Below are 22,693 nucleotides of genomic sequence, written 5' to 3'. Positions count from 1 at the left end.
TCAGGGCCTAGTTAATGGAAAACTATGAAGCTGAAAGACAATAAAACATATTCAAAATATAAATCTATTATTCTGTCAGGCATTCTGTTTCTTTTTTTCATGCAACTGCCTCGTCTGCAAATTTTCCTGCTCCTCTCTTCACAAGGGCCAGTCTCTAAGCATTGCTACTTAACAGTTTCGGTTGCACAAAAAATATTTTAAATTTGTTTCTGTGAAATCTCTTTAGGCTTGTCAGTGATGAAATTTTCTTTATATTCTTCAGGATCTTCCTGCTGTGCATCTAAGTTTAGCTGGTTGGACTCGCTCAGTTTCTCAGAATGAGATTTAATTAACTTAGATTCATTTGAAAAGCCTCTAAAATCATTTGCACAACGTGGAAGAATGTGCTTCCAAATGGATCGCATATTGCTAGCAGTAATTGCATTCGACTTTGCGACTTTATAACCAGGCTGAGATTTCTCTGATTTAGCCAGAAAAGTCTTGGAAGACATTGGCTTCCAAAAAAAGGCCAGTTTCATCGACATTAAATATTTTTTGGTCACAATAGCCCCCTTCTTATACAATTTGCTTCAAATCCCTGGATAATTTGCAGCCACCTCTTTATCGGCACTTGTAGCTTCGCCTGTGATTAGAACATTATATAGGCTATTTCTCAAACCACCCAGCACTAATGTGGAATTCTTCTTTTCCATCATTGATAGCCCTTTCTTTCAAGGTTGCAAAGAGACTTAATGCTTTTGATTTAATAAGGTCAGTTCTTAGCAGGATCCATTTTTGGTTACAATCTTCGATCAGTGTACAAAGAAGTCTCTCTAATTCAATCATAATACTTTGTATTCAGCAGCTTTGCTTAAAATTGCTCTTATAGTTGATTCACCCATTTTTGTGTTCTTGTGTTATCTTTGCTCTGGACTTGCCTTGTTCATTTTCTTTATTATTACAAGTTTTTCTTCCAATGAGATTAAGTTTGTGAATCTTTTTCACACTTTCACTTTTTTGCTCACTAATTCTTTTACTCATGATGAAAGGTTGGGAAAATACTTTGCAATTATTTTCCTTATTTTTCTTTATTTTAAAGGAGGTACGAGATATGATTAGGAAAATACTATGTAATTAGCAGACAACATAACATAAATTTTGATGGTAAAAATTTGGAACATAGTGTACATGGAAGTGGTGTAGTATGCCATTAAAAATAACTTTGAAATGTTTTAAATCAGTAACTAAATTATTTCATTCTGGTGAGTGATTTTTCAAAATAGTTAGCCATAAAAAAATGCATAGATAGAAAATTTTTAAAATCTGTAACATTTATTTTTAAGATGTATATAGGCGCACTAATCGAATTTGGGTATCGAAAAAAAAGATGCATTAATCGAGGGATTACTGTATTGATGTTTATTATTCTTCAAGTGCCTTGCACTAATTTTCCATAACTAAATCTCCTATCTAAAAACATTCATTTTCCATGAATCATGTATTCTGCACTATATTTATCACAAACTCAGAATAATGTAAAATATTTAAGCATAACACTAGAAGTGGGGGAAAAATCATATATGTATGAATTGAATTATCTGGTAATGAAATTCTTACCTTTCAGATGCACCTTGGTGTGGCCATTGTAAACAGCTAGCGCCTATCTATGAGCAGTTGGGAGAAAAGTATAAGGAACATAATTCTGTGATCATTGCTAAAATGGATGCTACAGCTAACGAACTAGAGCATACTAAAATACATAGTTTTCCTACTATCAAATTATATAAACGGGAAACAAATGAGGTATGTGTCTACTTCTAAGTTCATTTGAATATTTTAATTTCATTTGTTATTTCTCACCATAGAGAGGTTGTGAAACTTAAAATGAACACTCAAAGTGAAAGTTTTTTTTACAGAACGTGTTATAGATGTCATGAAATAAGTTCTCACATGTGAGACAGGTTTATTTGTTCCTAAATTATTATTACCAATGACCTCCAGGAAGTCTGATTTATTAAGAGTGGCCTTATATTTTCTTGAATTCATTCACACTACCTGCACTCACCATCTCTAAAAGCAAGCCATTCATCACAAACTACTCGGAGAAAAATGTAGTTCTCATCCTTTTCTTGACTTTCATTCATTCTCAACTTTTATTGATGTCCTGGAATTTTTCATTTTATGCATCTGCTTGCATCCTATATGATCCCTTCTGAAGTGTGAAGGTTTGTTATATCACCTCTCTTTCTCCTCTTTGCTAGTATCTGCATTATACAATCCCAGTAGTATCTTTAACACTCCTTTGCACTCTTTCAATTATATACCTGCATCATCTCTGAAACAAAGACCAGATCTAGCACAGTAGGCCAGGTGAGATTATCATCAAATTTGTGACATAGGCCTTGTAAAGAGGCAAAATGACATTATCCTTAAATGTCATGTTTGTTTTAGCATTGCAATTACCCTTGAATTTCATTTGCAGTCTTTGCTGTTGTATAGCAGCTGAAGTCATCTCCTGTGTACCAAAATCTCACGTCATCCATTCTTTTATTCAAGCCAGTGGTTCATAGAAATCATAGAGGTAGCAGGGTTTTCCCCTCCTGAAAACTTTGGCTTTTTCATCTTGCATACAGGCAAATCAGCCATGAAAACACATAATTTATAAATTTTGTGTGTGTGTAATAGTGGTGTTGTGAGTAGTAGATGGTGCCGTGTATTGATGATGGTAGTATTGTCGGAGAATTAAGGGCGACTGCGAGTAGTAGTGAAGTGTGTACTCTCCCACAATGAGTCCTTGAACTCCCTGGAGTGACATGTAATAATAATTTCCATATCCTGCAATTAATGTAATGGCCTTCCATATTAGATCCTGTCAAAAGTTTAGCGCTGTTCAATGGTTATCTACATTATTTCCTCTCCTGTGCTGAGACTTATTTATACAGCCTGGTCGAAGGCACATCCAGTTCATTTGAATACTCTAGCATCCCTAGTGATTAGACCCCATTGCCAATTTCTTATTAATTTTATGCAACAGCTCTATTACTTCCTTATACTTCAGTTTCTTCATTGCAGAGGAAGCACTGAGTTCCATGTTGCAACACCAGGAAGGACAAATATATCTGCAAGTAATTGAAGGTTTCACTAACCAGAAAAATTGAATATTAGGTTCTATTTTTTTTTTCCTACACTTTTCAAGTAAAATAAAAACGTCATCTACTCCTGTAGAAGTGTTATGAAAAGTATACAGAGACAGCTATTTTTTATATTCACATTCAATAGTGAACTTCGTACAGTACATGCCATTTATCTACAAATGATTGATCAGACTGAAAGATATCTATTTACATACAGAGGAAAGCCAGATACAAGATTGAGAAGGATATTGTACTAAAAAAGTTGGCTTTTCAGATGAGCCATGAAACAGCTTAGCAATGCTAGTGATGACAGATGATTTCTTCAGTCTATATGATTTGTTTTGCCAGGTGAAATAGTATGCATTGATGGTAAACTTTTCTAATTGGAAGGAAAAATCACTGGTAGGTATTCTTAACTTCTCCTGAGTCTTGTAGAGATTCATTTGTTCTTGTTGAGGCCTCATGATAAAAGAATGAATTCATCTCATATTTTTTATTTGATACTAGAGCTTTCCACCCACCATGGAGTCGCACATTAATGCTCCTCTCAGGCAATGAGAGGAGCATTAATGTATGTACCAGTACCTATCTACCAGATCACCATTGCTGGGATCCCAACACCTTGCCATTGTTTGCCATGTGGTACAATCCATTGGACATCCATAAAGGGGGATCCTGGTAGTCTTGCACTACTTTGGCCTCTGCATGCGAGACATGCAATGTTGGATGCCCCAGCCAGGATTAATCATTTATGGCTTACTTGCAAGGTTTAATGGTGTTGCAGTTAGTCTTCTTTTTTTACCTTGGTTTGGGAAAAGGGTCCAAGGCTTGCTGTGGTACTAGTAACATCCAGGATAGCTCTGGCATTCTGTTCCTGAGTGCAGGCATTGCTTGCCTGACAGGAGTTAATGTGCGACTCCATGGTGGGTGGGAAGCTCTAGTACCAAATAAAAAAAAATGAGCGTGAATTCATTCTTTTATCAAGAGCCCTCAACAAGAAGCAGGTTCTGAAACCATAATCATTATGGTTTCAAAACCTGAAATCAAACTCAGTAGAATGAATAGAAGACCAAATTAAACATAAAACATCAGAAGCTTCAGCAAATACAGCACTGTTAATTCTGCATTTAATCGGAATGTCTGCTAAGAAAAATGTCACCCTTCTTTATCCAGAAGGGTTTGGAATTATTGGCAGGATCTTGAAAATCTGTAAACAAACTCTGTTCAGGAGATCTTTATTGAAGCAGCTACATTACCACAATTGAAAAAATTATTTCTTGTATCATCTGTGAGGGGAGTACCCACAAAACTTTTCTAGGGATGTATTGGGTTGGCAAATAAGTTCGTTCGGTTTTTCATAGTGGAATGAAACACGTTTTATTTAATATATATAACACATACTAGTCAGTTATATATTGACCCTCTTTATCAATGACCTCTTGCCATCTATCCACCAACTTCATTATGCCGTGTTCATAAAACTCCTGAGGTTTACTGGCAAAAAACTGATCCAGGTGTCTTTTGACAGCCTCCTTATTAGCGAAGATTTTCCCGTTCAGAGAATTCTGCAATGATCGAAATAAGTGGTAATCAGAAGGTGCCAGGTCCGGTGAATACGGAGCATGCGGCAAAACATCCCAATTTGCCAATTCAGGATGTTTTGTGCTAATTGCACGGGCCAGTAGCGTTAACTGTGAGCAGTAGACAGTTGAATCAATCATTTTGCCTGACGGTAACACCTCATAGTGGACAACACCTTTATAATCCCACCACACTTTTACGATCTTTTACGTACCACATTATCGTGCACAATCATTTTTTATCTCTTGTAATCATCCGCTTCAAAAATGGGTCGTTTTCTTGGCAACGTTGCAGGGAATCACAGATGGATGTGTGAACAGTCATATTGGCCTCAGTCAATTCATGCGGCAACAAAACATTGAGTTTAGAAACATATCCCAGCTTGTGCAGATGGTTTTCAATGCTTGTATGGGATATGATCAGTTCTGCAGCAATCTCCTGCGCTATTTGTGATGAATTTTTGTCGACGATATCCTTCACAACACTCGAATCAACCTCGGTTGGGCGACCGGTGCAAGGCGCATCACTGATGTCGAAATCTCCAGAACGGAATTTGGCAAACCACTTTTTGACATATGCATTCTGTTAAGGCACCATTCCCATATACGCTGCATATTTTTTTTTATATGCCTCTGCAGCTCGTTTACCTTTTTTTTTTGAAAGCAAAATATGCCAGTAATTGTACGTTATTTCCTTCCATTTCTAAAAATATGTTACACACGTGCAACTGAAGTAGGTTGAACGAAAATTCACTGAAAGGTTATGTGAAATGTCGCCTTTCATCTGCGCAATAGTGTTGCGCTACTGCGCAACACTATTGTCCACTGTTTTCACTGCTGCTTAGACTCAGGTGTGTTAATGGTGGATCCAAGTTTCATCTCACGAATAGATGCAAAAAATCATGCAAATTGCGATTAAACATAGTCAACAATTGCAGCAATGCACACAGCTTTTTCATGTGTAATTTTTTGTGCAGGATATTATACACCTGTTCATTTGAGAAGCCTATGATCTGAACAATTTCACGCACTTTCACTTGGTGGTCTTCCATAACGATACCATGGATTTTGTCAATCATCTTCATAATGATCGCAGTTGGGCGTCTGGAGCATGCTTCATCTTCGATGGACTTACGACCATGTTTAAACTAATTTATCCAAAAATAAATGGCCTTTAATGCTGGTGCAGAGTCCCCATGAACTGCGTCTAACTCGGCTTTGATCTGCACGGCCGTCGACTTCTTCAAATAAAAGTGTTTTATCACTGCATGAAACTCATTTTTATGAAAAATGTGAGCAGTCATTTTAAATGTTTGCCAGATGAGAACTACGTTGCCAGGGGTCATGAGAAAGATGATACATGCCGACACTGGTATGAATGAATGAATTCTGTCACCGTCTATTAGAAATTTACCAGACTTTTCAAACACCCTTGTAAATGTCATATACTCCCTCTTTCAAGTTTATTGAACATGAATGTGGCGGTCATCCCCTTCTGTATACTTCAATTTTTCACTTCTGGTAATATTCAGTTTTTTTTTTATCAACAACCTTCTTTTACTGGTAGATATCCATCCTTACCATTATCATTGTCCATTACAGAAGATAAGCATTATCAAAACTTTGCTATTGAACGTTGTCCTCCTGTTCTGCCGATGCCATTCTGTTGAACTAAACACAAGGAAACATCACTGATTTCTAATGAATATGATTAAGCTACTATCATTGGATATTTGTCACCATGTCTTACCATAAAAGGACATAAGAAAAAAATAGCTTGGGTTCTTGGGTTTACACCAAGAGTAACTTGTATCCTCAGTCTTTGCCTAGAATTTACTTAAATACCTTGTTTCTTTCAGTTTTGAGACAGTGTCATGAAAAAGATATGTGCCGACACTGGTATGAATGAATGAATTGTCACCGTCTATTGGAAATTTACCAGACTTTTCAAACAACCCTTGTAAATGACAGTCATCCCTTTCTGTATACTTCAATATTTCACTTCTGGTAATATTCAGTTTTTTATTTATCAACAACCTTCTTTTACTGGTAGATATCCATCCTTACCATTATCATTGTTCTGCTGAGAGTAATCAAGAACATATCTCCTAATTCTTAGAAGCAGATGAGTATCCTTGATTTTTGTAACTTTGACACTAGGCATGATTCTCTCTAATCAAACCAGGATACTGCACTCAAGTAGAATTAAATTCAGTCAGATGTTCCGTGTAATGTAAAACTCTACAACACTGTCTAAATCTCAACTGCTCTGACTGTTCCTATCTCATAGTTATGGAAATATGACTCTCTAGAGTTTTTTGAATAATTTTTAACCTTGTACCCAGTTTACCATAACTACACTTGTTTTCTTTGAACTTAAATAGCATGTTCTCCTGTTTGCTCAGCTGTTACCTGGCATTAAATAGTAAATGCATGATGAGTTGGTTTTTAGATGTTTTAGATGAAATATGAATGCTTGCAAGCCTGGCATGTCAGGTTTTTTTTTAAACTCCTTTCTGTAAAAAGTTGTATAAATATTTAATGCATTAGTATCATGTGTATGCTAAGGATTTGCTATTTTTTTTTTTTTTTATAACTTTATTTTTACTTCTTTTTTTTTTACCTGGTTCATAAACCCTGCTCTAGTGACCAAAGAGGGAACTTTTAAAAGCCATTTCAGGCCTCCAATAAGCAGTCTCACACAAGGTGACAGAATTTATATACACTGCCTGAAAGCATTTATCCACTGTTCAACAGGCTCCAGGTTCAAATCTTAGCATGCTCATGAATGGCTTTAGATGGGAAGTGAATTTCATTGCGCAGTATGAGACCACTGCCTCATTTACTGAAGTCCGAAACAGCTTGAAAAAAGTTTGGTCTCTTAAGTACAGTTCACAAATTACGTGAAGCATAAGTAAACACTATTAAAACAAACTCATAGCGAGCCATCCCATGGTACTAATGTTACTGGTTGACTATATTTTGTAGGTGGGAGTCATAATGGAAAGGTTAGATGTGAATTTCATTTAGCCTTGATGCTTCTGCACCTAGTGACTTAGTTTGGCACGGAGTAAACTCAACTATGATGGGTTCTATTTTAAGTGAAATGAATACAATAACTCATATCAATCATTGATTTTTAAGTTTGTATTATAACCTTCTATTGCCTAGACTGTCAAGTGACCAATTGAAAGAATTTTAGAGCTGTCTGCAAAAGGAATGACAGTGTTGATTTGCACATGGACAGTTGTGAAATACATTGGGCTCCATCATAAGGAGCACCATAAAAGTTTGTAAAGGCTTATGTAAAAGTTTAGTTAACCCTTATATACTTGTAATATTTGATTCCATAACAAACTGCTATGAATTGAAAAGAATGCAGTAAGCTGAGTGCATTATCCAGTCAGGTACGTTTGCTGTGATATGGTTGGCCCTTTTTTCTGTGAACTTAGGTTGCTTTAATTCAGTACGCAGTATTTGTTTTGAATTATGTTACTGTTTGAAAATTTTCAATGTTGACCTTTTAAATTCTTTCCAGCTTTCATTTCAGTTGTGTTGATTGTCCAGCTGTCATAATTTACCAATTACTTAAATTAGCACTATGTGCTTGAAAAGTCATTTAACAATATTCATCCCCTCCTCATGGGACACCTGTCTGTGGTGGATGACACCTCCCAGTAATGATACTGAACTGATGCCATGTTTACTGTGCAGTGCAACCAATGGACATAAGGAAATGCTGGTAGTCTTGCACTACTTTGGCCTCTGCTTCAGCAAATTGGGCAGTTCTGGATGGCCTTGGTTTGGATCAGTCAGCTAATAGGTTTGACTTCGAGGGGCAGTGGTGTTGCAGTATCCTACTCAATGGTTTCAGGACAGGACCCAAGACTTTCTTCACTACTAATATAGTGTTCATTCTATTTTGGAGTGCATTCATTGATTGTTGGATAGTGGGCATCCATATGTGGCTTGTTGGTGGGTAGGAATCTGTTGCTCCATACAAAAAGAAAACTGAGAATGAATTCTTCATCCTTAATGATTGCTTTATGATGATAGTCAAATGATTGCTTTGTTTAATAATTGGAATTTTTGATTGCAAGATGCTAGTTAGAAATCCATTGAAATATCAACTTAGTTATGTAATTAGTTCTTCTTTTGTTGTAATGTACTGCTGCTAAGAATGGTTAAAACCAGATATTATACTTCAAATTTTCATATAATACACTTAATGCAATTTAATTGATTTTTCTGTATTTGTTTTCTATCTCAAAATAAAATATATTATGATTATTAGTTCACATTTCTCAATGTGAGACCCTGTTTCTTGTGTGGTGATATGTCATATGCATGTGTGAAGGTTTTAAAAACCTACAGCACATCAGTTGCATGTTAGCAGAACAATTTTCATGTTATCTGGAACTCCTCTTACACCAGGCGAAGGAAATTAATCTTCTATCAGTACCCATTCAGGAGTTGAACCTGCAGCTAGTTAGTTGGAGAGTGGGGTATGTGCTCCACTAGGCCAAATAGGCTGGCAAAAGAAATTGCTTTGTCAGCAGTGCCTAGTATTACAAAGTGGTCATCAAACTTAACTGCCACTGATTCTGTTTTCATACTAGTTAGGCTCAGCTTTGTCTAAGTAACCAGAGTAGAACTGTTGCTTGTTGGTTAGTCTCCAATAGCTTGGTTGTATGTTTAGCCTCTTAGAATAGTATTTAAGCTTACCTCTTAAAGAAATGGAATAACATTATTAAAAAAAAAAAAAATGCATGCTAAACTTTCAGTTAGTAATTTCAGTTGCCTGGCACAATAAATTAACAGCCAACCAAATTTGTGAAAACAGCTATCTTAATGTAATTTACATCTGATTCATTTTCTAGGTAATAGATTTTAATGGGGAACGCACATTAGAAGGCTTGAACAGATTTGTCCAGAGTGGTGGTATTGATGGTGCTGCACCCAAAGAAGAGGTAAATACTTTTCTTGTAATTCACTGTGGAGGCATTGTTTTTTTAACATTAGAAAAATTGAGTAATAAATCTTTAAAAACATTCCTATCTCTAAGCCTATATAATTTTCATTTTGCCAGATTCTCCACTTAGGATAGTTTTATGCACTTCACTATTTTTTCTCATTTCTTTTTAATAAAGACAGTATTTTCAGATTTATTATTGAAATACATCCATTAAAAATAAAATGTAATTTATTCACTTAACTGCCTTTTTAAAAAAAATCCTTGTCACAGCATTCAGTTTAAAATCGTAATCACTTTGCTATACAGGGTTAGATGCATGTAGCTTGGTTCCTTATACACTTGTATCCTTCCGATGATGACCTCGATACAGGGGTTGAAACATCAAGTTTTATTTTATTAGTAATTAATAAAATAATCTGTTCAACATGTTTGTTTTTGTGTCCCTAAATTTACAAATATGAATGCTGATCACCGTGTAACCTTAAAAGAAAAAAAAAAACTTTGCAGAGTAGATTTTTAAGTAAGTTTCAACAGTAGCAACAAAGAAACTCCTAAAGCTTGTTAGATATACTGATATATCTATTTTTTAAAAAAAACTTTGTCTTGTACACAATTTATTTATACTAGATGTATTTCCTCTACAAGTTTTTCTTGCTGTCAATATGGATAACAGTATCATTAGGAGTTTAACAAAAAAAAAAAAAAAAAAAAGACAAATTAAACCTTTCCCAACAGCAGCTAATATCTATAAGTTGAAAAGACAGAAATGATAGTTTAATCACGAATATCATTAGGCAAGATTGCTGGCACAGGAGAGAGTCTTTTAATGTTACACATTAATGACTTCTAGACGTTGAGAAGGATCATTTCTTGATTTCTATTTACTATACCATTTAGACGAATGACCTCAGAGCACTCCTTGAACAACCGAAGTAATTCTCTCCTAAGTAATTAGGATGCTTGCAAGGTTACTGTGTGTTTGTTCTTTGAGGATGTGTGCTATGAGTCTGCTTTTTTTTCTTTCCATTTGTTTCAAAGTTGCCTAGATGTTCTTTGTTGCAATTTCGAAAATTTTCCCCTTCTCCTGGTCTGACCTACATATATCATGGAATCTTGTATACACCCAGATGTTTATGAAATGGGACTTTGTCTTTAGGGAAGTATAGAAAGCTTTATAAGGTGTTTGACAGATTTGAAGGCTGTTCTGATATTGACTGCCTTTTTAACATTTTGACTATTTTTCTTAATGCATTGGCAACATATGGAACAGATACCAAGCCTCAGAATTAAGTGTAAATTATTGCCAAAGATTTTGTTAGACAAATATTGTTTTGCTGAGTAGCAGTTCATATTTACTCTATTCAGGCATAGTGTCATGGCCTCAGTCATAGGTAAGTAGGTTGTAAGGTTAATAGGGTTAGGTAGGTAATAAGGTTGTAAGTATAAAGTCAGATGTTAAAACTAGCTTTGATGAATACTTAAATCTCACTGAAACAATGTTTTGGTTAAGAGAAGAGCAATTTCACAGTTCAGTGAGCAGTGAACTGGTTATAAAACCTTATCCATCCCAATTGTTGGGTTTCTATTTCCATGACACGACATCTAATATTACTCTAATGTTGGAGGGATGAACTAGCAAGTGACAGGAGTGCTAAGAGGATATACTAATTATCATAGTGAACTGGCACCAGTTAGGCTTCATTCTCAGTATGCATTATATTGAATTTGGGGAGTTACTGTAATTTTTGTAGGTTTTTTTTGAAAGTCTTTAAAATTATAAGGATGTCATCAATCTACTTTAGTAATCCCCATGCTTTTGCATATAGCATAAATAGTTCGTTTAGGAAGTTAATGTATATATATTCCTTGGACCCTCCCGTTTTTTGAACGGAATGTCTGACACATCAAAATTTGATAGTAGCCACTAAAAAGATAAATATAGCATTTAATATTATGCTTCTGGTAGTTGCCCAATAGTTACATTGATCATTGGAATCAGGAAAGTATGAATGAAGACTTTGTCATCTTTTGAACTTATGGTTCATGTTGCCCCTTTTATAATCTTTGATATAAAGGAATAAGCAAAGCTTAATTTTTATGGAGAACCTTTTACAAGTAAAAAAAAAAAAATGCTTTGCTGTTCTCATTCTGGAATGATGCACACCACAAAGTTGACTTTTAAAAAAGCTATCTACAGAGCAAGGATTGAGCTTAGACGCTTGAAGTACAGGTAGTTTCTGACTTGGAGTAAATTCATTCCTAGTGCACACATGAAGTGGGAATTTATTCTCCATAGACATAATGTTAAAAATGGGTTGTTCTTAACAATGAAATTTGATTGTAATGTTTTTGGTGGGAGATGAATTTCATTGCGCTATGTGGGACCCAGTGGCGGCCCGTACATAAGCACTGCGACACTGCAGCACCCCCAAGGAAAAAATGAAATTTTGTTTGTGTTTATAAATAATAACAATGCATACAACATTATATAAATGCAGTACAACATGTTAAAGGTTGCAACTTATGTTTTGACATTGATTGAATAGTTAATAATTAGAAACATTATTAACTATAATTAGAACTAGATTAGAAACAAATGCACTGTGATCTAACGCCACTATTCGTTTGCTCTTATTGCACATTACATCATTCCCAACTGTAACTGCTCAAATGGCAGTGTATTTTTAGTAAGCTTACGCACCTTATTTCTGTGAGATATGAAATGTTTATTATTGATGCGTGTGCCTGGTGAACTATTTTTTGTAAATCTTATTTTATTTTGTTAAAATAACATATAATTATTTATTTATTATAGATACAAGGCTGAATTATGACGAGTGTCACTGTTGAAAATATGAAAAGAATAATATTTTATCAATTATCGTTACACGAAACAAATGCACTGTGATCTCAGGCCGATATTCGTTTGATGCCGTTGCACGTTACGTCATCTTATGCCTGCGCTTGTTATTTTTGTGAGATATGAAATGTTTATTATTGGTGCGTGTTCATGGTGAACAATTTTTTTTTGTAAATCTTATTTTATTTTGTTAAAATAACGTATAATTATTTATTATAGATACAAGGGTTAATTATGAAGAGTGCCGTTGTTGAAAATATGAAAAGAATATTTTTTTCAATTAACGTTACACTAAACAAATACACTGCGATTATAACGCCGATATTAGTTTGCACTTGTCATTGCTATTGATACAAATCTTTTATTATTGGTTTGTTTGTGGTGAGGATGAAATGTTTTTAATAAAGTAATTTTTAATATGTAAATTTATTTATTAATAAATACGTTACTGATTAGGAAAAAACGTTTTTTATATGCAGCACCCCCACTTAAAATTTTCACTGGCTGCCACTGGTGGGACCACTGTCTCACTTGTTTGGAGGTCTGAAGTGGCTTGAAAAAGTTCCATGTTTAGTCTCTAGAGCAGAGTTTCTGAACTGTGTAAAAATAATAAATTTAATAATAAAATCCTTAGTCCATACACAGTACAAATGTACTATAGGTTTACATAAATGTTTTGTGGGAGTAAGCCTCAAAAATATTAAGTCAACAAAACAGTTAATGCGTAATGATTTATTTATTCAAAAAATGCTTACTTTTTTTTTTCAAAAAAGTCCAAAGTCAGAAAGCATCTCCTTTATAATTATAAGAGTAGTTTGTTTCCAAGACAGTCTTCTCTTTTTTATATAAATTTCACTATAGTATGCATAAGCATTTTTTAAATCTGTAGGAACTTTTCTAGTTTGCTTTAAATTTGAATCTTGTGATTCAAATTTCAATTGCTTCTATATATTAAGGCTTTGTTTAACTTCCTTAATAGTGAAGAAACAGACAGGAATTTTAGATGATAAATCTTTTTTTGGGTTCTTCACATTTTGCAATTTCAAGGTGATATTTGTGAGCTCTCCATTGTGTGCTTGAAGCAGATCAATGATATCAGTGGTAGTAACCTTGAACTGTGAATGGTTGACATTATTAATGACTATAAATTATTTATTTAGTTTAATCCTTTATCCAAGTGTAAGCAAACAAAGTTTGCACCTGAAGTATCTTCAGGGCTTGGGCAACTCGTGGCAAAGGTGGACCGAGTTCTGATCACTTTCTTTAGTATCCCATAATGCAAAGCACATCTTGTTATGGAGATGTATAATGCTATGCATTATGGGAGGGGTTACTACCCAGACTGGTTTTGACCTTTGAGGTCTCTTCAGTGGGAGCCAGACCCAGAGGTGATACCAAGGTTGAAGCAATGCAGAAGTCATATTTCCATACGCCAGTTGCCACAAGGTGTCACACCTTATTATTAAATTACTCTAGATTAGAGAAATATGTTGAAAGTTTTTTCACTTGGTTAAACTATAAATTATATATTAGTTTAATCCTTTATCCAAGTGTAAGCAAACAAAGTTTGTGCCTGAAGTATCTTCAGGACTGGGGCAACTTGTGGCAAAGGTGGACTAAAATATGAGTTCTGCATTGATTCAACTTTGGTATTACCCTTGGGTCTGGTGGCTCCCACTGAAGAGACCTCAATAAAGGTCGAAACTGGTCTAGGTAGTGACCCTTCCCATAATGCATAGCATTATACATCTCCATAAGGAGATGTGCTTCGCATTATTGGATACTAAGGAAAGTGATCAGAACTCAGTCCACCTTTGCCACAAGTTGCCCCAGTCCTGGAGATACTTCAGGAGCAGACTTTATTTGCTTGCACTTGGACAAAGGATTAAACTGAATATATAATTTATAATCTAACCAAGCAGAAAAAAAACTTTCATCATTTTAATGACTGTTTCATCTTGTATGTTCTCTGCTGGTCCTTGAAATCCTACAAAATTATCAATAAACTATGGTATCAGTGATCAGACACAGTAGTACTGTATATTGTATAGCTATGCACATGGTTTGAAATGCTGTATGTATAAATGTTTAGCATCTGTTTATTGTGTTTAATATTTATATTTTCAATTTTGTTGATAGTTGAAAACTTGAAACTGCCTGTAATTTATAATTAGGATAGCTCATAAGAATAGAATAATGGAAATGCCTTTGATTACATGTGTGCCCCACAAAAAAACTTTTTATCTATAAAACCATGAAACAGATCACTTACCTTGAAAGTGTCTCAGAGTAGTACAGCAGTTAATTACAGAGCAATTGACTTATAAGAATATTAAGTTAACAAAACAGTTAATGATTTATTTATCCAAAGAAATGCTTACTTTTTTTTCCAAAAAGTCCATAGTCAGAAAGCATAAAAAATGTAAATTTTTTTCCTCAGAAAATCATTAAACAGATCCGATAATGTTGAGTCTTGACCTATTTAAATCGTTTATCTTGAAAATATCTCATTGAGTTGTTCAGAAAAGTTTTGTACAAGGGCTGTGGCCTAATTTTGATTGTAGAAGTCGCTCATCCAACAGCAACTTAGCAGCCGTACAAAATAGTGAACTGCATTTAGTATTTAAATCATGCATACAAGTTGCTCTTATCTTTGAATTGTGCTTTTTTTTTTTTTTAAAGGAACTGTTGTCAGCAAGTTTTTTGAGTTCTTTAGTGATGATGCTATGGAAAAAAAATGAGCTACTTGGTGTTTTTTGTAAATTAATTGCAACTGTATTCTTTCAATCTTTTATATTGAAAACTTGATGTCATAAGACTTGAAACAGAGATGGGCATTCCTTATTGTCCATAGTAATACACAAAATGAAAGGAGTTGCGCCAGAGTTCTATGTAAACACTGGTGAATGGTATGGACAGTTATTCTTGTACAACTCAATTTCCTGAATCTTGCTTGTAAATACTGCATTTACTACATTAAATTTCTACATTACAATTTTGACAATCTAAATTTAGAGATTTGGAATTTTTGCATACTGATACTGATCCACTTAGCACCATGAATTATAGATAGTATGAGTTCAGTGTTACTTTTCTATTATGATGCAGGGAGACATCACTAACCCAGTTCTCTGAGATTTCATCTTCTATTAAAAACGAATCCCAGACATGTATCATGAAATTAGTTAAATGTAAAAGAAAAGGTAAAATTAAAATGATTGAATATTAAAGTATAATATTAAATTGTTACTTAATTATAGCCTGCATTTCCATTCTTGAATTGAATCTCCTGGTTCACTTGACCAAAGACTAGACTGTAGATATGATGGTCCTGAGAAAGATTAGGGTCATGAACAGATGGAATCAGTGACAATATCGTATTAAAATGAGGATATCAGGAAAGAACTTGACATTGTTAGTATCCAGGAATGTGTTAGCCGAGCTAATCTCAGGTGGTATGGTCACTTAAACAGAAGGAGAGAGGAAAGATTAGCAAAACAAGTGTGCTCTGCCAGATTGATAGGAAAAAGACCCAGAGAAAGACCAAGATATAGATGAATTGATATGGTAAAAAGTGCCTTAGAAGATAGAAATATAAGATCTGATAATATTGAGTCTTGACAGGTAACAGATTGATTTGGAGGAAAATTGTAGATAGGAAGTTAGTAATGATGTAAATTTTTCATGTAATGCTATCATATCCTGTACACCCTTTGAGAGTACATGTCAGGAATTTGATGATGATGGTTCCAAGAAATGTTTTTTCAAGATCCTGAACATGCAATAAAGGAGCTTGCTACCAAAGATTATTAAACAGAAACAGAATTTTCTCAGCCATCAGTTCTTATAGCTGGGTTAGTGCCATTTCATGATGAAGCAGTTGGAATCCACTGACCTAAACAGTTTTCAATATTTGCACATTAATTTTTTTTAATGATTTTGTAAGGCTAATGTTAGTGTTTTTAAATGCCATGTTTAGCACTTTTTCAGTTTCTTAAAGTGAAAAAGGTATCTTTCTAGGAAATGTTTTCTTTTTTTTCTTTTTTTTTTTTTTTTAATAGGAATTAGATGAAGATGAAGAGAAAGATGATGATGAAAAGAAAAGAGATGAATTGTGAGTGTGCTATATTTATAGCACTTTACCAAAGGTTATCTTGTCATCTGTTTCCATAATGGAAGCATTTTCTCGAAATGTAAAGGACTTCCACTGTCTTGTGTCCTTGATTAATTCGAATAAAAAAAAAAAAAAAAATCTTGTGTGTACTAGTTTTATTTTCCTATTTTGTTCTTACATAACAATCAATGAAAATTGAACTTGGTGTACTAATATAAGGTATCTATTAAACTAGTTTTGAAAGATATTACTTTCTGAAGATATTGTAGTTGACATGGCATAGGTACATAGTAAAAACTTCATTTATTGTTTATTTGTAAAATGCAAAATATCAGGATGAATGGTTTATTCTGATTTAAGATCATAAAACAGTCAGCTAAATGTCCAACATTGGCATGCAGCACTTACCTTAAACAGTTTGTCAGTTGTTAATGTCCCTAAGTTATGAAACTCAGACTAGCTATTTAGTTTCATATCAGATGGATTGAATTATTCATTCTAGAATGTTTTGTGAGTAGCAGTTATCAGTGTTTACTGTTATTCATTGACCTGGTCTGCTAAACATTATTTTTTGACAAGTTGTCAGACTTTGGGGTTTGGTTTTCATGGAAAAGTTGCAGAAATTTCTAAAATCAGGAAAGGGAAGAAATGAGCAAAAAATTAACTTGTAAATAAATGAAATATATAGGAACATTTTGAATGAACAAAAAAAAATATTGAACAGTTTTGAACCAGTGATATCCAAATATGGCATCTCATCTCTCTTAAGGTTGAAGGAGTTAGCAATAAAGGCATGCTTCACAATTTGAGCATCTCTTTAACTTGGTTATTCAGCTGGATGTGCCTCTCACTTCTGATATCTTAGATCTCTTTTCCTTTGCAATCAGTTCTGGATATTCTTCTTGAAAGAACAATTTTAACAGAGAGGGTAAACTATGCCCTCTCCCATTGTCAGTTTTTTACATAGAGTATTTTAAAAAACAAGCCATAGACTCGGCTTGTTTTATGCACCTTTTGAATCTCTCCTTCACTGTATACTGAAAACCTAACAGGTAGATCCATTTAGACTTTCCCACTCACCCATCACTTTTAACAATATGGCATTATTAAAACTAACCAGTAGAGCCTGCAATCTTTTTCAATGGAACTCAATCATATACACACCTTCCTATCTAATGGCTATACTTCCTACAAAAAAAAAAAAAAAAATCCAATTTCATAACCTAGTCCATGACTATCTCTTCAGAAGGATTTTGGGAATGGCATCATCCCCTACATCTAAGGTATATCCAAAAAATATCCAGGTCATTAAAAAACCCTCTGCACAGCCTTTAAGACCCACCAAAACTTTACTTTATCCATTTCACTAAACATCAGCTCCCTCCTTTCTGTTCCTAGAGTATATGAAGTTCACATTCTTCAGATAGACAGGTAGATCAGCCACCATCTGCATAGATGAAAACCAAAAAAACATCTGCAATCACTACTATGGTCAATCTAGTCTTGTAGATGACCAGATTGACTATAGTCATTGTATAATACTCATAGGATCTTCTGTGAAAAAACTACCATGCTCCATCACAGTAAACATAGAAAATGACTGTTTTGTAATCTGCAGTTGTCCTCAGAAATCCACTGAATTTAAATATGGATACGAGAAGCTTTCCAAAATTTGTGAAACATTAATCTTCAGAGATGCCAATTTATAACCTAGCCTATAGAATGCCCTTTTAGAACTATATTATTATATCCGTATGTTTCATTTAGTATTGCATTGTCTTTATGTATGTTACAAGTGTCTCTACTCCTTAAATGTCTGTGACTGAGATATAAAATATTGGAGGAATTAAAATAGTTTTTAATCCTTTCTTAGTGCTGTTAATAATCCATTAACCCTCCAAAATGAAAACAACCAATTGCTAAGCTGGTTTGGAAAATAGTAAGGACATTTACTATTATTATGTCCTCTTTGTCCAGTAGTGTATGAAGTGTCGTACATCTGAGTTGACCTCCCAATAGACATGATACATGAAAAGCTAGCAACTGTCCTGAAAAACATAATTTCGTAACCATAATTGGGGTAAGTCAAAACTAGCAAACCACACTTAGAACACTCCTTTACACAGGGTTAGATGGAAAACTACAATGCTTAATGTTTTTATAAGGTAAAGTATGTTTGGAGTTAATTGTGATGAAATTCTTTCTTGACCTCAAGTATGATTGCATTAATTTTAAAAAATGTTGGGGTATGTGTGGTTTTAAAACCATTCTGACAAAACTTATGTAATTTTTAGGCGTGAAACTGACTTCAGTTAGTTTTTTTTTTTTTTTTTCAAGCTACCTCAGGCCTCCAGTGTGTGGGGCAAAGTAGTCTTACACTGGGTGAAATTTGTTTTGCACCTAAGTGCAATCACAAACATTCACTCCCATAGCCTGTTGGGGTAAATGAAGTATGTTACCACTAAGTGCTTATCCTGGTTGTGCATGGCAGATAGCACAACTAGTATCATCCAAAGGATAACAAGCAATTAAAAAAACAACTTGCAGAATTTATATTACAAATCTGCTTGGTAGTTCGCTTAGGCAATTTATAAAGGTTTGGGAGCATCAAGAATCATGATTGTTCCTGATACACCTCCATGTTTACAGCTGAAAACTGATAGTTGGCATGTAATGTAGCTTTTCATCTAACCTCTATTGTGCAGCACTTGCTTTAAAACAAATGGACAGTTATCCATTGTTACTGTTTTAAATCCAGTACTAATTCCACAGAAGTTGATGGAACAATCTTAATTAGATATTGACTAATTTCATATATTGGAAACTTTATCAGGAAACAAAGGAATGAATCATGTCCTAGCAACAAGGTAATACATTTTTGAAAAAAGCAATGGAAAGTATATTTGTTAACTCCTGATAGTTCATGACATGAGGTGGTTTTTAATGAAAGATGACCAAATCTGATGTAGTATCATACCTTGTTTCTTGCTGCTAGTATGGGATTTTTATCATTTTAGATTACTTTTTCCTGAATAGCAGATTTTGCACAATGCAAGTGATCTTTATACTCCTGGTTTCTTGAGTGCTGAGTTGGATGGTTTTAGAAGTCTAAGAAGATAAGATTTTGTTTAGCAGGAAGCAAAACATAAAGGTTGCTTTTATACCTTGTTTTGACAGTGTAACTGAGCAGAAGGGACTAATACTGCACCTTAGTTCTGTTCTTATTTAGTAGTCTTGGAAACAGTTTCAGAATTTCGTCAACCAGATTTTTATTAGTCATTTTTTAGCAATGAAACGGGTATCTTGGGAATCTTGTATACACACTGTCTAGGAGGATTCTTATAATCCAATTTTAGGTTTCTTCTTGTTTGTATTGGCTTCTCTGAACTGAATGGCTAAAATTGTTTTATTGTAAGTGGAGGTTTCTGTGGATTAGAAGTTCACATGGTATATATTCTGGTAATTGGACCACTTTTTTTTTTTTTTCTGTCGCTCTCAGAAACAAGATTTCAAAAACGCTATCACGCTTCCATATATCAAAAATGTAACAGACAAGATGGCTAAATTACTTAACAAATATAATATCAAACTAGCCTTTCTGCCGCTGGAAAAAATTTCGAGATTTCTACATCCCCCGAAACCACCTCATCCTTTAAAAAAAGCCAGGTGTTTACAACATTTATTGTTCTTGCGGCATCTGCTACGTAGGACAGACAGGAAGATCTGGGGAAATTTGCGTGAACGAACACCAAAAGGATGTACAAAACAGAAAAGAACAAATATCAGGTCTAGCTTTCCATACCACTTCCACTGGCCACAATGTACTATGGCAGAATACAAACATGTCGTACATAGAAAAAAAAACTGTTGCATAAGGAAATTTAAAGAAGCTGTAAACATGCTTAAAATACCAACACAATGCAATAAAAATCAAAGATTAATTCTCCACCAAGTTTGGTCAGCTTTAATAAAAAAAATACCTCAGTCAGACCTTGGACATTATGAACATGAACAGAACGTGGCATCATCCAGCATTGCTAAAACCCAGCACTGCTTTGAATCTGCATTCTGATTTTTAATTTTATGAATAGTCAGACAGCTACAACTGTATAGTATGAACTGTTAATCTCTTTTTTGTTGTTTTAACTTTCAGTTACCTTTTACCCCTGAAGATGCAAGTCAAACGACTTACGAAACTAGTCTAGTCTTTTATTAATTCTGTTATATGTTTTTCTTTCCTATCTCGTTCTTATTTCTATATCTAGTTTACCATTACACCTTATCTTATTTATCCTTTTTCTCTCACACACATGCAAATAAATCGCTTGTCTCCTATCAAATTAACTTATTTGTTAGGATCTTTGCAGTCTTATTGGCCTCTCTATTTTCTAAACATCACTTTATCGCACAACAATCTAATGGAGTTCACCCTATAAGTATTAACACATTTATTTTTTTTTGCTGCGCCAGCTAATACATAGGAAGCAAATGATACTTGTTCAGGGTGACCCCTTCAGAGTGCCACATGATATTTAGATCCAGATTAATCTCACCTTTCCGCTTGCTTAATTCTTTCTCACAGTCGTGGCTCACTTAATATACTTGTACTCATGGGTTTATCCTGCTTAGTTTGTTGATATTTTTATGAGCGGTAGTTATGAATTCACATAATGTAAGCAGATCAGGCAAGTACATGAATGAAACAATTTAATTAGCTTTAGGGTGATACACAATAATACAATTCAAACAGGTTAATATGGTTGCACTCAATTTAGATCAAAGGCTCTAATTAATTTTTTACTAATCACATATTAAATTGCAATAACCACTAATATAATCATTTTAGTATAAATTCACAGGTCATTACCATGCCATTCAGATACACGTGGCCATTAGTTAACACAACAGCACAATTTACACATTAGGTTTAGCATAATCAGATATCTACTAGGCCTTGTGGGCTAACAAATCTTAACACTGTTTCAGACTTATGCTTAGTTATAGATTGCAGAAACTAGTTGATAGGTGGAAAAGGGGAGATATGATTGAGACATTCAAATTGCTAAAAGGATTCTATAGGATTAATTCAGATGATATTTTTGAGATCAGGACTGGTGGTGGGAGAACCAGGGGGACACCCATGGAAGCTGGGCAAGAGCGTGGTTAGCAGGGGTGTTAGAGCTGGGTTCTTTACTTTTAGAGTGGTAAATGAGTGGAATTAGCTGCCAGAGTCTGTTGTGGGTGCTATGGCAGTGAGAGAGTTCAAGGCAAGGTATGATAGATACTGTGAGAATGTTGAACAGTTGTGTGAACATGATGTTTAGGGCCTCCCTCGATGAGTATAAGGACTCCTGGAGTAGCCTGTAGTAGTAGTAGTAATAATAATAATAGGCTACTCTTACAGTCCCTTAAGTTTCAGTCTAATATAAATGTACTCACAGGGAATTCACTCTCTTCTATAACTGGAATTAGAATTTCAAAAGTCTACATTACCATCTCTGTCCTTGATTTATAAGCTTGTTCCTCCCTTGTCTGGTCATCAAGGCCTTCAATTTAGTCGCTTTAGAGGATATCTTCCGTATCTGTGCGAGTAGAATCTCCGTGGGAAAACGGAGTGGCACGGTATCGCTGTCTTGTACGGCTGGCATCAAATTTGGTTCTTCCGTCACACGACAATGCACAGCTATCCTAGAGCACGGACATAGCTTGGCCCAATACGACAGACGAACCGAATGCCTTCCCTGACGATGATGAGCTCGACCACTGTCTGAGAGATCAGGAATCCAGGAAAAAAAGATCTCGAATCGTCTTTGCAAGGCCTTTTTGTATAATTCTTTCCTCTCGGCAAATCTCGATCTTCGCGATGCGCGTCAACGTCGGTCACCTTAGCTCCCTCTATTTTTTTAACACTTGTTTCTGCCTTCCTTTCTTGGAAGACGCTAAGGTTTCCTTTTCCAATACTTCTCTCCCTCCCTTCTCTTTCATATTGCAGGACGGCAAAGTGACCCTTGAACCCTGACTCATAGGCTTTGCTAATTTAGTACTATAGAC

At 34.7% G+C, this 22,693-nt stretch overlaps 1 protein-coding gene across 1 annotated transcript in view; it reads left to right on the top strand.

Moving 5' to 3' along the window:
• The window catches only part of Pdi (protein disulfide isomerase), a 145,552-nt gene extending 128,663 nt beyond the window's left edge, over positions 1–16,889 (top strand). The window contains exons 8-10 of the mRNA XM_090397372.1: positions 1,604–1,782; positions 9,574–9,663; positions 16,590–16,889. Coding sequence (XP_090253498.1) covers positions 1,604–1,782; positions 9,574–9,663; positions 16,590–16,646 — 326 coding nt within the window. The 3' untranslated portion in view covers positions 16,647–16,889. The remainder of the gene's footprint in view (positions 1–1,603; positions 1,783–9,573; positions 9,664–16,589) is intronic.
• The last annotated feature ends 5,804 nt before the right edge of the window (positions 16,890–22,693 follow it).

The sequence above is a fragment of the Typopeltis vanoorti genome, chromosome 9, assembly GCF_054136105.1.
Source record: "Typopeltis vanoorti isolate ZY-2024b chromosome 9, IOZ_Tvanoo_1.0, whole genome shotgun sequence".
Taxonomy (NCBI): Eukaryota; Metazoa; Arthropoda; class Arachnida; order Uropygi; family Thelyphonidae; genus Typopeltis; species Typopeltis vanoorti.
The sequence above is the reverse complement of the archived record's forward strand: the minus strand, read 5'-3'. Positions and strand labels throughout refer to the sequence as shown.